Raw genomic sequence first — 12,500 nt, 5'->3', positions numbered from 1 at the left:
CCGGCCGCTGGCTCTGAGGAGGTGGATGCAGATGTGTGTGGGAGTGGGCGCGGCCCGGTGCCGTCCCCTTGGCGTTGTGCGACGCGCTGCGGTTTCCCGTTTGTGCATACGTCGGCGTGCAGCCGGCGCCAATAAGGTTGTGGGCACTTAAGGATGATGGATGGTGGGACCTTGGTCGGCTGTCCTTGGGGGTCACTGAGGGTAGGCGAGGTAAGTTCCTATTGGCCCTCTGCCGTGCGCTCTGAATTGTAATTGGTCGACGGCGCGCCCCGTAACAGGATGTCGGTAAGGGGCCCGCCCGCTCGGCCCACTCGCTCGGCCCGCTCATCAGTCCTCCTCGCCTTTCTTGCAAATAGCATCAAATTTGGCGAGCCCTCTGGCCCCCGTCACACACACACACACACACACACACACACACACACATACACACATACTCACACACACACACACACACACACACACACACACACCCGCAAGAAGGTCGCACAGTCACACGCACGCAAACGCAAGAAGGTCGCACAATCACAGACACACACACGCAAGAAGGTCGCACACTGGCACACACACTTGTGAGCACGCTGACATGCACACACATGCAGAAACACTCGCAGACACACACGCAGGCACAGGCGCTGACACACAAACACACACACGCACACACAGAGACAGACCGACGCACACACAAAAAGACACACTGACACACAGACACACACACAGACAAACACACACAGACACACACACAGAAACACTTGCACACTCGCAGACACAGACGCTGACACCCACGCAGAAACACACACAGACACAAACGCAGGCACACACACACACACACACACACACACACACACACACACACACACACACACACACACACACACACACACACACACACACACACACACACACACACTCCTGACACACTCCGACACACACATAGACACACACACACACACACAAACACACGCATGCGATCACATGTTGTCCAACAAGAGCGGATCCTTCCCAGTGTCTCTCAGTGAAATGAGTGATGGCGTGTTTCACAGCGAACCACCAGCCGTATCTCACATCCACACGGTCTAATCTCCAACCTACACAGAGGATCAAGGCTCGCTCACACACCGCTCCCCAGCTCCCACAGAGCTGCCGGGAGGAAACGGCTCTTCTTAGAGCCGGCAATGAGCTGCTTCTGCACATGACAACCTTTGCCCACGATATGTCCCTTTCTTTCCTCCCATTTATTATCATGTTTCATTTTTTCCTGTGTTACCAATATGAGTATTCCTCCGGGGCCCGGCTGTGCTTTGTTGTAGCATGGCTGCTGCTCTAATGAAGAACCTCCACCATTTTGTCATGTTGGTGGAGCGGTGGTGGTGGTGTTGGGGTGGGGGGGGGATCTGACTCTGCTCCTCCGTTCTCCGTCTAACGACTTCTCTCTCCTCTTCTTCTCCATTCCTTCTTCACCCCCACCCGACAACGCCGGTCCCCCCTCACCCTGTCCCCCCAACCATCGCCCCCTGTTCCCCTCCCCCTCCTCCCCCCTCCCACTTCCTCCACCCCCCCATTCCCCCCCTTCTTCCCATCCATCCTGACCCTTACCTCCACCCCCCTGTCCCTCCTCCCTCTCCATCCTCCCCCCCCACCCAACAGCCCGAGAGGAATACGTGGCGACCTTCAAGGGCTCCGAGTACTTCTGCTTCGACCTGTCGCCCAGCCCCATCCAGTCGAGCAGCGACGAGATCACGCTGTCCTTCAAGACGCTGCAGCGCAACGGACTCATGCTGCACACGGGCAAGTCGGCCGACTACGTTAACCTGGCGCTGAAGAACGGCGCGGTGTCGCTGGTCATCAACCTGGGCTCCGGCGCCTTCGAGGCGCTGGTGGAGCCCGTCAACGGCAAGTTCAACGACAACGCCTGGCACGACGTCAAGGTCACGCGCAACCTGAGACAGGTAACCAGGCAACGGATGAAAGAGAGGGGAGGGGGGGAGGGGAGGGAGGGGGAGCAGTGGGGGGGAGGGGGAGTGTAGATTGACACCAGGAGTCTGGCTGAGACATTCAGGACAGGCACACAGTGAGACGTCAAGGGGGAGGAGTGGGGAGAGGGGAGAGAGAAGCCGGGATGAAAGGATGGATGAGGGGGTGGCAGGTGATGGCTCAGGGGTGCTCTGGGTGATGGATGGACGGATGGATGCGCGGACGGGTAGGTTGATGGACAGCCAGGCTTCGTTAGCGCCGATAGCTTCAAGGTAGCGGCGTGCAGCGGCCGTGGTGAGGGAACGTCGATAGCTTCAGAGGAGGCCGGGGGAGTGCGTGTGGCAGCAGAGAGGGAGCAGGAGGAAGACATTAATCAGGTGGACCAGCAGCAGTCGTCTGGAGCCTCACTCTGTACTGCGGTGGTGGGCAGACAGCGGGTTCTTAGTTTACACATGAGCCTACCAACCGACGGGCCCCGCCCCCCCAGTCGACGGTGAGTTCCCTTTCAACTGGAACTGCCTGCGTGTAGGTGTGTGTGTGTGTGTGTGTGTGTGTGTGTGTGTGTGTGCGTTTCTCTGTGTGTTTGTGTTAATCTGTATTTCCGTCTGTCTGACTGTCTGACTGTCTGTCTGACTGTCAGAGAGAGTTTGTTTTTGTGTGGGTGTGTCTATGTGTGTGTGTGTGTGTGCATGCGTGTGTGTCTGCATGTGTTTGTTTGTGTGTTTCTGTGTGTGTTTTTGTGCGTGTGTGTGTGTGTCTGGGCGTGTCTGTGTGTGTGTGTCTGGCTGAGCCATGTGTGTGTGCGAGCGAGTGTCTGTGTGTGTGTGTGTGCGTGTGCGAGCCCGCGTGTGTGTGTGTGGGCGGGCATGTGTGAAACAGAAGATGGGGGGGGGGGGGGGGGGGGGGGGGGCTACTGGCACCCTGGGGTGCTAATAGCCGACTTGCTCTGCCTTGCTGGTTTGCCTTGTCTTGTTCTACTAATATGACTTACTAACGTTTACTAACCTGCAAGTGAAACTAACCCCCATCCATGGAATGACTCATTCTACTAACCTGACCTCTGCCCTTCTCCTAGCAAACCACTCCTCCTCTCCTCTCCTCTTCGGGGGGCCTCCGCCCTCTCTTTATTATTTTTTACGTTTGTCGAAGTTGTTCACAGTTTTTGTTTGCTTTCCTTTCTTCCCCTCTCCTACAAAGCACTCAGGCATTGGACACGCTATGGTAAACAAACTCCATTGTTCGGTAGATATCATTCTATTGTTTCTTAGCTTGGGTTCGCCCCTGTGTCTTTCCCCTCGGCCCGTAGAACCTCAAAACAAATCCCACCAAAAGGGACAAAAAAGCGGGATAACGAGTATCGATTGGTAACCTGTACGCTTAACACTTCCTCCCCGTTAAACGCCATTCTGTTTACCGACCCCCTTTTCCGTTAGTCTCTGTGAACCCCCTGTTTCCGACTTCTCTTCCGTTCACACTCTCACCATGTGACGTGGAGGCCCTTCACTGATTGGCTCATCCCTCACCTGCACACGATCAGTCCAGCCCCCTTTTCCCCCCTCTCCTTCCTGCATGGTGCCACCCCCAAAATCCTAGTCAAGCCCCCCACCCCCTCTCTGATTGGTCCATCAAAACGGGTGGAGAGAGTCCCCCCGCCCCCCTCCCCCCACGGTTTATTTTCTCCTTTTCTTTCTCCCGTTGACCCCTGGTTCGCTCCACCATCCCCGCTGCCATCGCATGCTCCTCCTCCACCTCCTCCACCTGCTGCTGCTTCACGGCCTTCTTCTTTTCTAACCGTGGTTTGTTGGAGGAAAAAAGCAAGCCATGCCTCCCCCCTGCCTCCCCCCTGCCTCTCCCCCTCCCCCTCTAACCCGGGGAGGAGGGCCGCATGGCTGCATGCTAACGATGCATCGTAGCCTCGCGTGCTAACCCTCCACCCAGTCTGCTCCTTGTGTCGGTGTGTGTCGACGTACGTGAGTGTTGATTAACATGGTGTGTGTGTGTTTCGTCGTGTCCCCCACCTTCGCATTGTGACTCGCCGGTCTCACAATCCCTGCACCCCCAAAACCCCCCAACCCCCCCGGCTCCCCTCCGGGACCTTGAGATAGGACTAACACCATCAACTCACCTCACTCACCCCCACCTAACCAAACTCACAAACCTACATCATCACAACAACAACAACAGCAACCACTAACCGCATCCACCACAGCATCCACCCTAACGCGCGCCACACCCAGTAACACCACCCCAGCGCCGGGCCTGAAACACTAACCTACTCACCTACAAACAACATTACTAACCGCTACTAGCAACCACCACTAACCCCTGACTTGCAAAATGACTAATCCCGCCCTTCGTGGCACTACTAACCCCATGCCTGGCTGGGCATGTGAGCCAGGCATCGACTACCCGCCCTCCTTAAGGGGGTTTCGTACTACGGAGGCTGAAGGCCACAGTTATCCCCCTGGCGGTAATTGACCGGCCGCCCCGGTGTGTCTGACAGGCGTGTCGGCGGGCACCGGCCAGCAGTCCGCTAATGAACACGCGGCTAAGTGATAGAATGTCGCCCGCCCCTCTCTCTCTCTCTCTCCCAGGGAGGAGGGGCGACCGCACAGCTCCAAGTTAGCCAGCATCTCAAACAATTTGAAATGCTCCAGTGGGATAAGCCCTTCACCAAACTGCGAGGGCTATCTTCTTTCTAAATCCTACAAATAGCTTGTAGTCTCTCTTAATATGTAAAGTAAAGCCCCACTCAGTCAGATTACAGCGGGGAGCCCAGCTAGCGCGCCGCGGCGTGGCGCGGCCGGGCTAGCTCTGTTCTGGATGGCCGGGCTAGCATGTGCTCCGGGGGAATAATAGACTCGCTGCAAAAGGGCAAACTCAGTGAGGGCAGTCGCAGTCCACCGCCAGAGTCGGGACCGGAGATTAGATTTGGGCAGCGGAACACGGACATCCATCACCGCCGGCCTGCGGCGATCCGCGCAGAGGCTGCCTCGCGCTGCTAGCCGCCTCTAGAGCTAGCTGTCTCAGGCTGCTAGCTTTCTAGTTCTGCTGACTAAATAGCACTGCTAGCTACCTAATGTTTCTAGCTGTTCTCTATTGCTAACTGTCTCTAGTGCTAGCTGTTTAGCGCTGCTAGCTGTCTCTAGGGCTAGCTGTCTCTAGTGCCAGCTGTCTAGCTCTGCTAGCTGTCTCTAGTGCTAGCTGTCTAGCTCTGCTAGGTGTCTCGCGCTGCTAGCTGTCTCGCGTGGCTAGCTGTCTAGCTCTGCTAAGTGTCTCGCTCTGCTAGCTCTCTAGCGCTGCTAGCTTTCTCTAGTTCTAGCTGTCTCTCGTGTTAGCTGTCTAGCGCTGCTAGCTGTCTCTAGTGCTAGCTGTCTAGCGCTGCTAGCTGTCTCTAGCGCTAGCTGTCTCTAGTGCTAGCTGTCTAGCTCTGCTAGCTGTCGCTAGGGCTAGCTGTCTAGCTCTGCTAGGTGTCTGGGCCTGCTAGCTTTCTCTAGTGCTAGCTGTCTAGCTCTGCTAGGTGCTCGCGCTGCTAGCTGTCTCACGCTGCTAGCTGTCTAGCTCTGCTAGCTGGCTTTTGCTGCTAGATTTCTAGCTCTGCTAGTTGTCTAGAGCTGCTAGGTGTCTAGAGATGCTGGCTGTTTAGCTGTCTAGCGCTACTAGATGTGTAAGGCTGCTAGCTGTCTAGCGCTGCTAGCTGTCTCTAGTACTAGCTGTCTAGCGCTGCTAGATGTTGCTAGTGCTAGCTGTCTAGCTCTGCTAGGTGCTCGCACTGCTAGCTTCCTCGAGCTTCTAGTTGTCTAGCTCTGCTAGCTGTCTGGAGCTGCTAGCTGTCTCTAGTGCTAGTTTACTAGCGCTGCTAGCTTTCTAGCGCTGCAAGCAGTCTAGCACCGCTAGCTGTCTAGCACTGCTAGCTGTCTGGAGCTGCTAGCTGTCTCTAGTGCTAGTTTACTAGCGCTGCTAGCTTTCTAGCGCTGCAAGCAGTCTAGCACCACTAGCTGTCTAGAGATGCTGGCTGTCTAGCTGTCTAGCGTTACTAGGTGTGTAAGGCTGCTAGCTGTCTCACCCTACTGGCTGTCTAGTGTCGCTAGCTGCCTAGCGCTGCTAGCTGTCTAGCGCTGCTAGTTGCCTAGCGCGGCTAGCTGCCTATCGCTGCCACAGAGCTCAGAGTCCCCGGCCACATCGCCTCACACCACTTGAGGTATGCTCGCGGCGGGAGCCGGCCGGAGGCTACGGTCTAACGCGGGCAAACTGGGCCAGCGCTAAATCCGGACCCGCATGGTTCCAGCAGAACAGCCGCGCCGCCGCCGGCCGCTAACAGCTGAGGACGGGCTGGAGCCAGCATGGCTCCATTAAACCACACAGCTAGCCCTCGACCTACCGCGCAGAGTCGATTCCCCGACGGCAACACCACAAACTGGCCTGACCCAATAAGACCGCCACACCGCCAGGACACGCACACACTCACACACACACACACACACACAAAGACACACGCACACACCTGCATACACACAGACATAAACACACACACGTTAAAGAGACAGACACTCACGCACGTATTGGGATAAATGCACACACATGCAAACCCTAACACACATGCACATAAACCCACACATAAACACCCCCACACACACACACACACACTCTCCCAGCACCACAGCCAGAGTAACGGGCTAATTCGGCCGGTCAGCGCGGGCTAGCGCCCGGCGCTGCCTTTGGTGTGAGTATATAGCGTGTCCTTTCCCTGTGCTTTGACGTGTAGGTGACCATCTCCGTGGACGGCATCCTGACCACCACGGGTTACACCCAGGAGGACTACACCATGCTGGGCTCCGACGACTTCTTCTACGTGGGCGGGAGCCCCAGCACGGCTGACCTGCCCGGCTCCCCCGTCAGCAACAACTTCATGGGCTGCCTCAAGGAGGTGATGACACACACACACAGGCGCACACGCGCACACACATGTACACACGCAAACATGCACTGACACGCGTGCGTGTACGCACACACACACACGTACAGAAACAACTCCCATCTCCCCCCGTCAGCAACAACTTCATGGGCTGCCTGAAGGTGGTCTGAAAGGGACGCACACGCGCACATGCAAACACACGCCCGCGTACACAACACAAGCTGATGCATGAACACACAATGGTTTTACACCAACACATGGGTCCTCTCACACGTGCACAAACACCCATGGATACACCTCCAGGGTGACTCATGGGAATATGCGTTGTTTTTCTCTGAGTTTGTGGTTGTTTGTTATTTTCGTCTCGTTCCCCATATGCCTCTCGCCCAATCCTTTCTAGCCCATTTCCTCCCGATCTGTCAGAGATGTACACACACTCATTGTGCACACATTATCTCATACAGCAAACACACACACACACATACACATACAGGAGGCATGCATCCATTTGCCACGACCAGGCAGACACACACGCACACACACTGTGGGCAGCATCAGAGAGAATCAGTCATGAGTGCAGCGCTGAGCGCTAACATGCTAATTAGCTTCCCCGCAGAGACTCCCCATCCAGCCGCTACACACACGGGCCGCAGCACTCAACAACAACACAACACAACACAACACACACATGGGTGGGGATGTTTACACGCACACACAGAAACACACAACATTTATTGGCTGACAAAGAAACACGTCCACACGCATGCACACAAACACACAAACACACAAACACACACGTGCATTAACAGTCCCGCACATCCCTCATTCGTGCACAATATGTCTACACACAGAGAGAAACACCACATTTCTTGACTGACAGCAACACACTCACACAAACACACACATACACACACACACACAAACACACACACACACACACACACACACACACACACACACACACACACACACACACACACACACACACACACACACACACACACACACACACACACAGAGTAGGACTAAGACTCATAGAGTAAATCTTGTGTACACACCCAGAAAAGACACACCACACTGACGCACTAGTTCAGACACACATCACCAAACATTGACAGAAAAACATAAGGAACGTCAGACACAGATACAGAACACACACACCCTCTCTCTCTCTCTCTCCCTCTCTCTCTTCTCTCTCTCTCCCTCTCTCTCTTCTCTTCTCTTCTCTTCTCTTCTCTCTCTCTCTCTCTCTCTCTCCCTCTCCGTCTCACTGGTGCACACGCTGAGGCGAACACAAACAGACCCAGCCGACTGACAGATGACGTGCCAGAACACGGCGCTCTGTGTGCCGGTGCTGAATGCGTTGTGTGGCGCTTCATTAAGACGGATGGTGTTTGAATGGGGTTGCTACTGTCAGGCCTGGCCCATCTACTGGCACATTTACATCCTTAATTCCGTGATATGATAATCCAGAAGAAGCCAAATGGTTGACGTGCACCGGCACGGCGCGTCACGTGCGGCAGCAGCAGCAGCCAGCGCAGTGCCACTGAGGAGACACACAAACGGGTTCTCCTTCGTGGCTCGCACACGCACACGCCTGCCGCAGAGGCACGGTCGTAAACATCCACGCACACACAAACAATCCCCTGATTTCCAACGGCTCAGCAAACATTCTCCAACATCAATTCAATAAACCAGTCGCAGAAAACGAAATCACATCGGAGCTGGAAAGCGAAATCAAAAGATTAAGTGAACCGAACCACACATTTTAAAGACGTGTGTGTGTTCAAAGTGTGTGTGTTTGTATGTGCGTGTGTGCGCCTCCCACTGAATGTGTGTGTGTGGGCTTTCAAAGCCTGGCTGGGGTCAAACAGAGAGGTTTGGAGTGATAAAGCAGGGCCTGTTTGTGGCTCCGCTACACACATCAAGATGCTGGGCACGGTGAGACGCCTGGGAAGAACACCAGGGAGGGAGGGAGGGAGAGAGAGAGAGATGGGGAGAGGGAGAGGGAGGGGGAGAGAGAGAGGGAGAGAGAGAGAGGGGAAAGGGAGGAAGAGAGAGAGGGGGGAGAGGAGAGGGAGGGAAGGGAAAGGAGGGAGAGAGGGAGAGTGAAAGAAGGGGAGAGAGAGAGATAGGAGACAAAGAAAGGGAGAGAGAGGGTGAGAGAGGGAGAGTCAGAGAGAGACGGAGGAAGAGCGAGAGAGATAGAGAGAATGGAAGAGAGAGAGAGAGAAGGAAGGCCTTTCACTCTCCTCTTTTATTACAAAATGGCAAAAACTTGAACCCCCGATAAATAAGTGTCTGGAGGTTGAAAGATGAATGAGTATCGTTTCCCATTTGAAGTGTCCTGCGTCTCCCTCCATCGTATCACTATTCCGTCACACCGTTAAAGGTTATGTTTCCAAACCCATGTCTTTTCCCTTTTTTACCCAATATTGATCTTAGTTGGATGTGTGTGGTTAAAAAATAAAAAAAATCTTTGTGAAAAAACACATGTTAACATGCTAAAAGAGCAAAGGAATAATGAAACATGGATTCATAATAATACTATTAATACTCTACTGAAGACGATCCGTTCGATGGCGTGCACTGAGTAGATGACAGACTGACTGTCCTGACGACCTCTCCTTGCAGGTGGTCTACAAGAACAACGACGTGCGTCTGGAGCTGTCACGACTGGCCAAACAGGGCGACCCCAAGATGAAGGTGAGGTGTTCACCTCCACCTTTCTGTGGTTCTCCCTCTCAGCAGGGCCCCCGGGGAGCAACGAGGAGACGCTCCTCGCTGATCTCTTGGGGGCAGGGCGGGTCAGAAGGTTTGGCGCCCAGCAACAATGTTTCTGTATCAATCCACGAAACACGCTACAAACCCCATCTTACGGAATGAAAAAAGAACCCGACATTTACATTCAGGGCGTTTAGAAGACGCTTTCATCCTAAGCAACTTACAATAAGAACATCTGTCAGAAGAAAGAGAAACAACAATATATCACTGTCAGTACAGTAAGGATGTTCATAGAAACAAGTGCCAAGCACTAACAATCAATAGTTTAACCTATTGCCCGTATACAACAAAGATAACTAGGATAAGATGCTACACAATGCTACTATTTTTAAGTGCAAACATTTGATATCGCACATACAAGGCTTTTGCAATTCATCTGTTAATTCAATGGTATTTGGACTTATGATTAGAGCTGCGTGCTAGTCGAGTTCCTGTCTGACCCAACTGGACCCAGTGTGGAGAGTCATGCCCTGTCGGGTCTGTCACCATCTCAGGCTCTTTCATGATGCACCAGCAGCTAGAGAATGATCTCATTTAATTTTTCATTTAACCTTTATTTATAATCGAAAGATCAATGTAGGGGTGACTCTCATTCGCAATGATGTCGAGTCAAACAAACACAAAGGAAAAACACCAATAAATACACAATAAACTCCCAGATGAGATATCCAGATGTGAGGAACTTTGACCTTAACACTGTCCTGGTTCCTTCTCGTGGCCCCAGGTGAGCGGGGTGGTGGCCTTCAAGTGCGAGAGTGTGGCCACCCTGGACCCCGTGACCTTCGACACGCCCGAGTCCTACGTGGCACTGAGCAAGTGGACGGCCAAGAAGGCGGGCTCCATCTCTTTCGACTTCCGGACCACGGAGCCCAACGGCCTGATGCTCTTCAGCCACGGGAAACCCCGGCAGCTGCAGCGCAAGGACCCCCGCACGCCTCCAACCATCAAGGTCTCTAAAGGAAATCATTCACCGTCATCTTGTTGTCACTGTCAAACCTTCTGGATGCAATTTTTATTTGAATTTAGCTGCGAGATTAGTTTCACTTTCGGTTTCACTTTTAGTTTCAGTTTGAGTTTCACTTTCAGTTTCACTTTCCGTTTTCGTTTCACTTTTGCTTTTGCTTTCAGTTTATTCGGTTTTGGGTTTACCTGGGAGTTTTAACAGAACAGCGTTTTTCTTCTGCGGAAGACTCTTCTCTGGTTGTTTATCTGTCTGTTTTTTCTCAGCGCAATGCTACTGCTGCTTTTCAGGTGGATTTCTTCGCCATCGAAATGCTGGACGGCCACCTGTACCTGCTGCTGGACATGGGCTCAGGCACCACCAAGACCAGGGCCATGGACCGCAAGGTCAACGACGGGGAGTGGTACCACGTGGACTTCCAGAGGGACGGCCGCTCAGGTAGGAGGTCTCCCACGGGAGATGAGATGATGAAGGAGGAGGAAGTAGGAGGAGTTAGGTGTTCATCCCTTGCACTACCGTTGTTAAAACCATTCAGTGGCAATATTAGTGCAATTAATGCATCCCTAATTATACATAACAAACTCAACTGAGGCAGGTGACATGCTGTGCTATGAGGAGGTGTAGGAGGTGCTGCAAGAGCCGAGATAATTCCTATGATATAATTATAAAAATAGATACAATTGTGAGGTCTTCTGGGTCTCAGCTGATCACCCACCTGACGTTACCGTCGTTGTTGTGCTCCAGGAACCATCTCGGTGAACAGCGTACGGACGGCGTACACCGCGCCCGGCGACAGCGAGATCCTGGACCTCGACGACATGCTGTACCTGGGGGGGCTGCCCGAGGAGAGGGCCGGCCTCATCTTCCCCACCGAGGTAACACTATCGCTCTGCTATTTGACGGCCTCCGTCATGGGATCTGGGATTTCCATTGAGGACGTTTAGGTCCGCCCTCTTTTTAGTTCCCCTTGACCGAAGGTTATGTTATTGTTGTTGTTAACTCCTCATGTCCACTCCTATTTCTATACTTCATGCAGCGAGAACATCTGTGTAAACATGTAAATTCAAGAATGCTTTTCTACTTTCACAATTTATTAATATTAGGTATTTTTATTGTTATATTAGAAAATGATCTTGTTTATATTACTTATTGAATTATATATTTGATTATATGGTACTATCTCTAACCTTACATTAGGTATTTTTTTGATGTTATGAACAAATGAAAAAAAACAACATTATTAATCCCAGACAGGAACTATAGTTTTAGGTACAATATTTTTTGAATATAGTTCATGTATATCTTGACTATATTGAATATAATGTGCAATATATAGTTGAATATATCTTGACTATAATATATCGTTATATTTCAATATATTTTGGCATATATTGAATCAATTGTTCAATATGTATTAAATATCTCATTCAATATATCTTGACTGTATTAAATATATTATAAAATATGAAATCCTGTTAAATATATAGATACGTTAATTATAAAACCTGTTTGATTGCGTTTCCCAGTTCCTCAGCTCAGTCGTTTTTCTTTGTACTTCTACTTATCTTAGATTATTCGTCTTTTAATTACTTGTGGTTTTTGCCAATTGTTTCAAGTGATATGTAATTATCTATGCCCCTGGGATCTGTTATCATGTCTGCGCAAATTAGTATTTTGGTTTCATTTATTTATTTCGATCAGTGTTTACGGGCTCTTCTTTTAAGACTATGAATAAGCGAAAGCCGCGCAAATTGGATTTGAAGCTGCTCTGGGTACGAATGGAGAGAGAGAGAGAGAGAGAGAGAGAGAGAGAGAGAGAGAGAGAGAGAGAGAGAGAGAGAGAGAGAGAGAGAGAGAGAGAGAGAGAGA

General features: G+C 51.9%; 1 protein-coding gene across 14 annotated transcripts in view; it reads left to right on the top strand.

Moving 5' to 3' along the window:
* Positions 1 to 11,633, top strand: part of LOC115531652 (neurexin-1a) — a 36,851-nt gene extending 25,218 nt beyond the window's left edge. For 2 of the 14 annotated variants that reach the window (XM_030341027.1, XM_030341016.1), the window contains 7 exons: positions 1,645 to 1,946; positions 3,169 to 3,192; positions 6,737 to 6,898; positions 9,521 to 9,592; positions 10,395 to 10,619; positions 10,898 to 11,069; positions 11,376 to 11,631. In XM_030341027.1, the coding sequence (XP_030196887.1) occupies positions 1,645 to 1,946; positions 3,169 to 3,192; positions 6,737 to 6,898; positions 9,521 to 9,592; positions 10,395 to 10,619; positions 10,898 to 11,069; positions 11,376 to 11,575 (1,157 nt within the window). In that variant the 3' untranslated portion in view covers positions 11,576 to 11,631. Of the gene's footprint in view, positions 1 to 1,644; positions 1,947 to 3,168; positions 3,193 to 6,736; positions 6,899 to 9,520; positions 9,593 to 10,394; positions 10,620 to 10,897; positions 11,070 to 11,375 lie in introns of all 14 variants that reach the window. The other 12 variants (XM_030341030.1, XM_030341023.1, XM_030341028.1 and 9 more) reach the window with 10 other exon arrangements.
* The last annotated feature ends 867 nt before the right edge of the window (positions 11,634 to 12,500 follow it).

The sequence above is a fragment of the Gadus morhua genome, chromosome 18, assembly GCF_902167405.1.
Source record: "Gadus morhua chromosome 18, gadMor3.0, whole genome shotgun sequence".
NCBI lineage: Eukaryota > Metazoa > Chordata > Actinopteri > Gadiformes > Gadidae > Gadus > Gadus morhua.
This window is presented reverse-complemented; position numbering and strand designations above follow the sequence as displayed.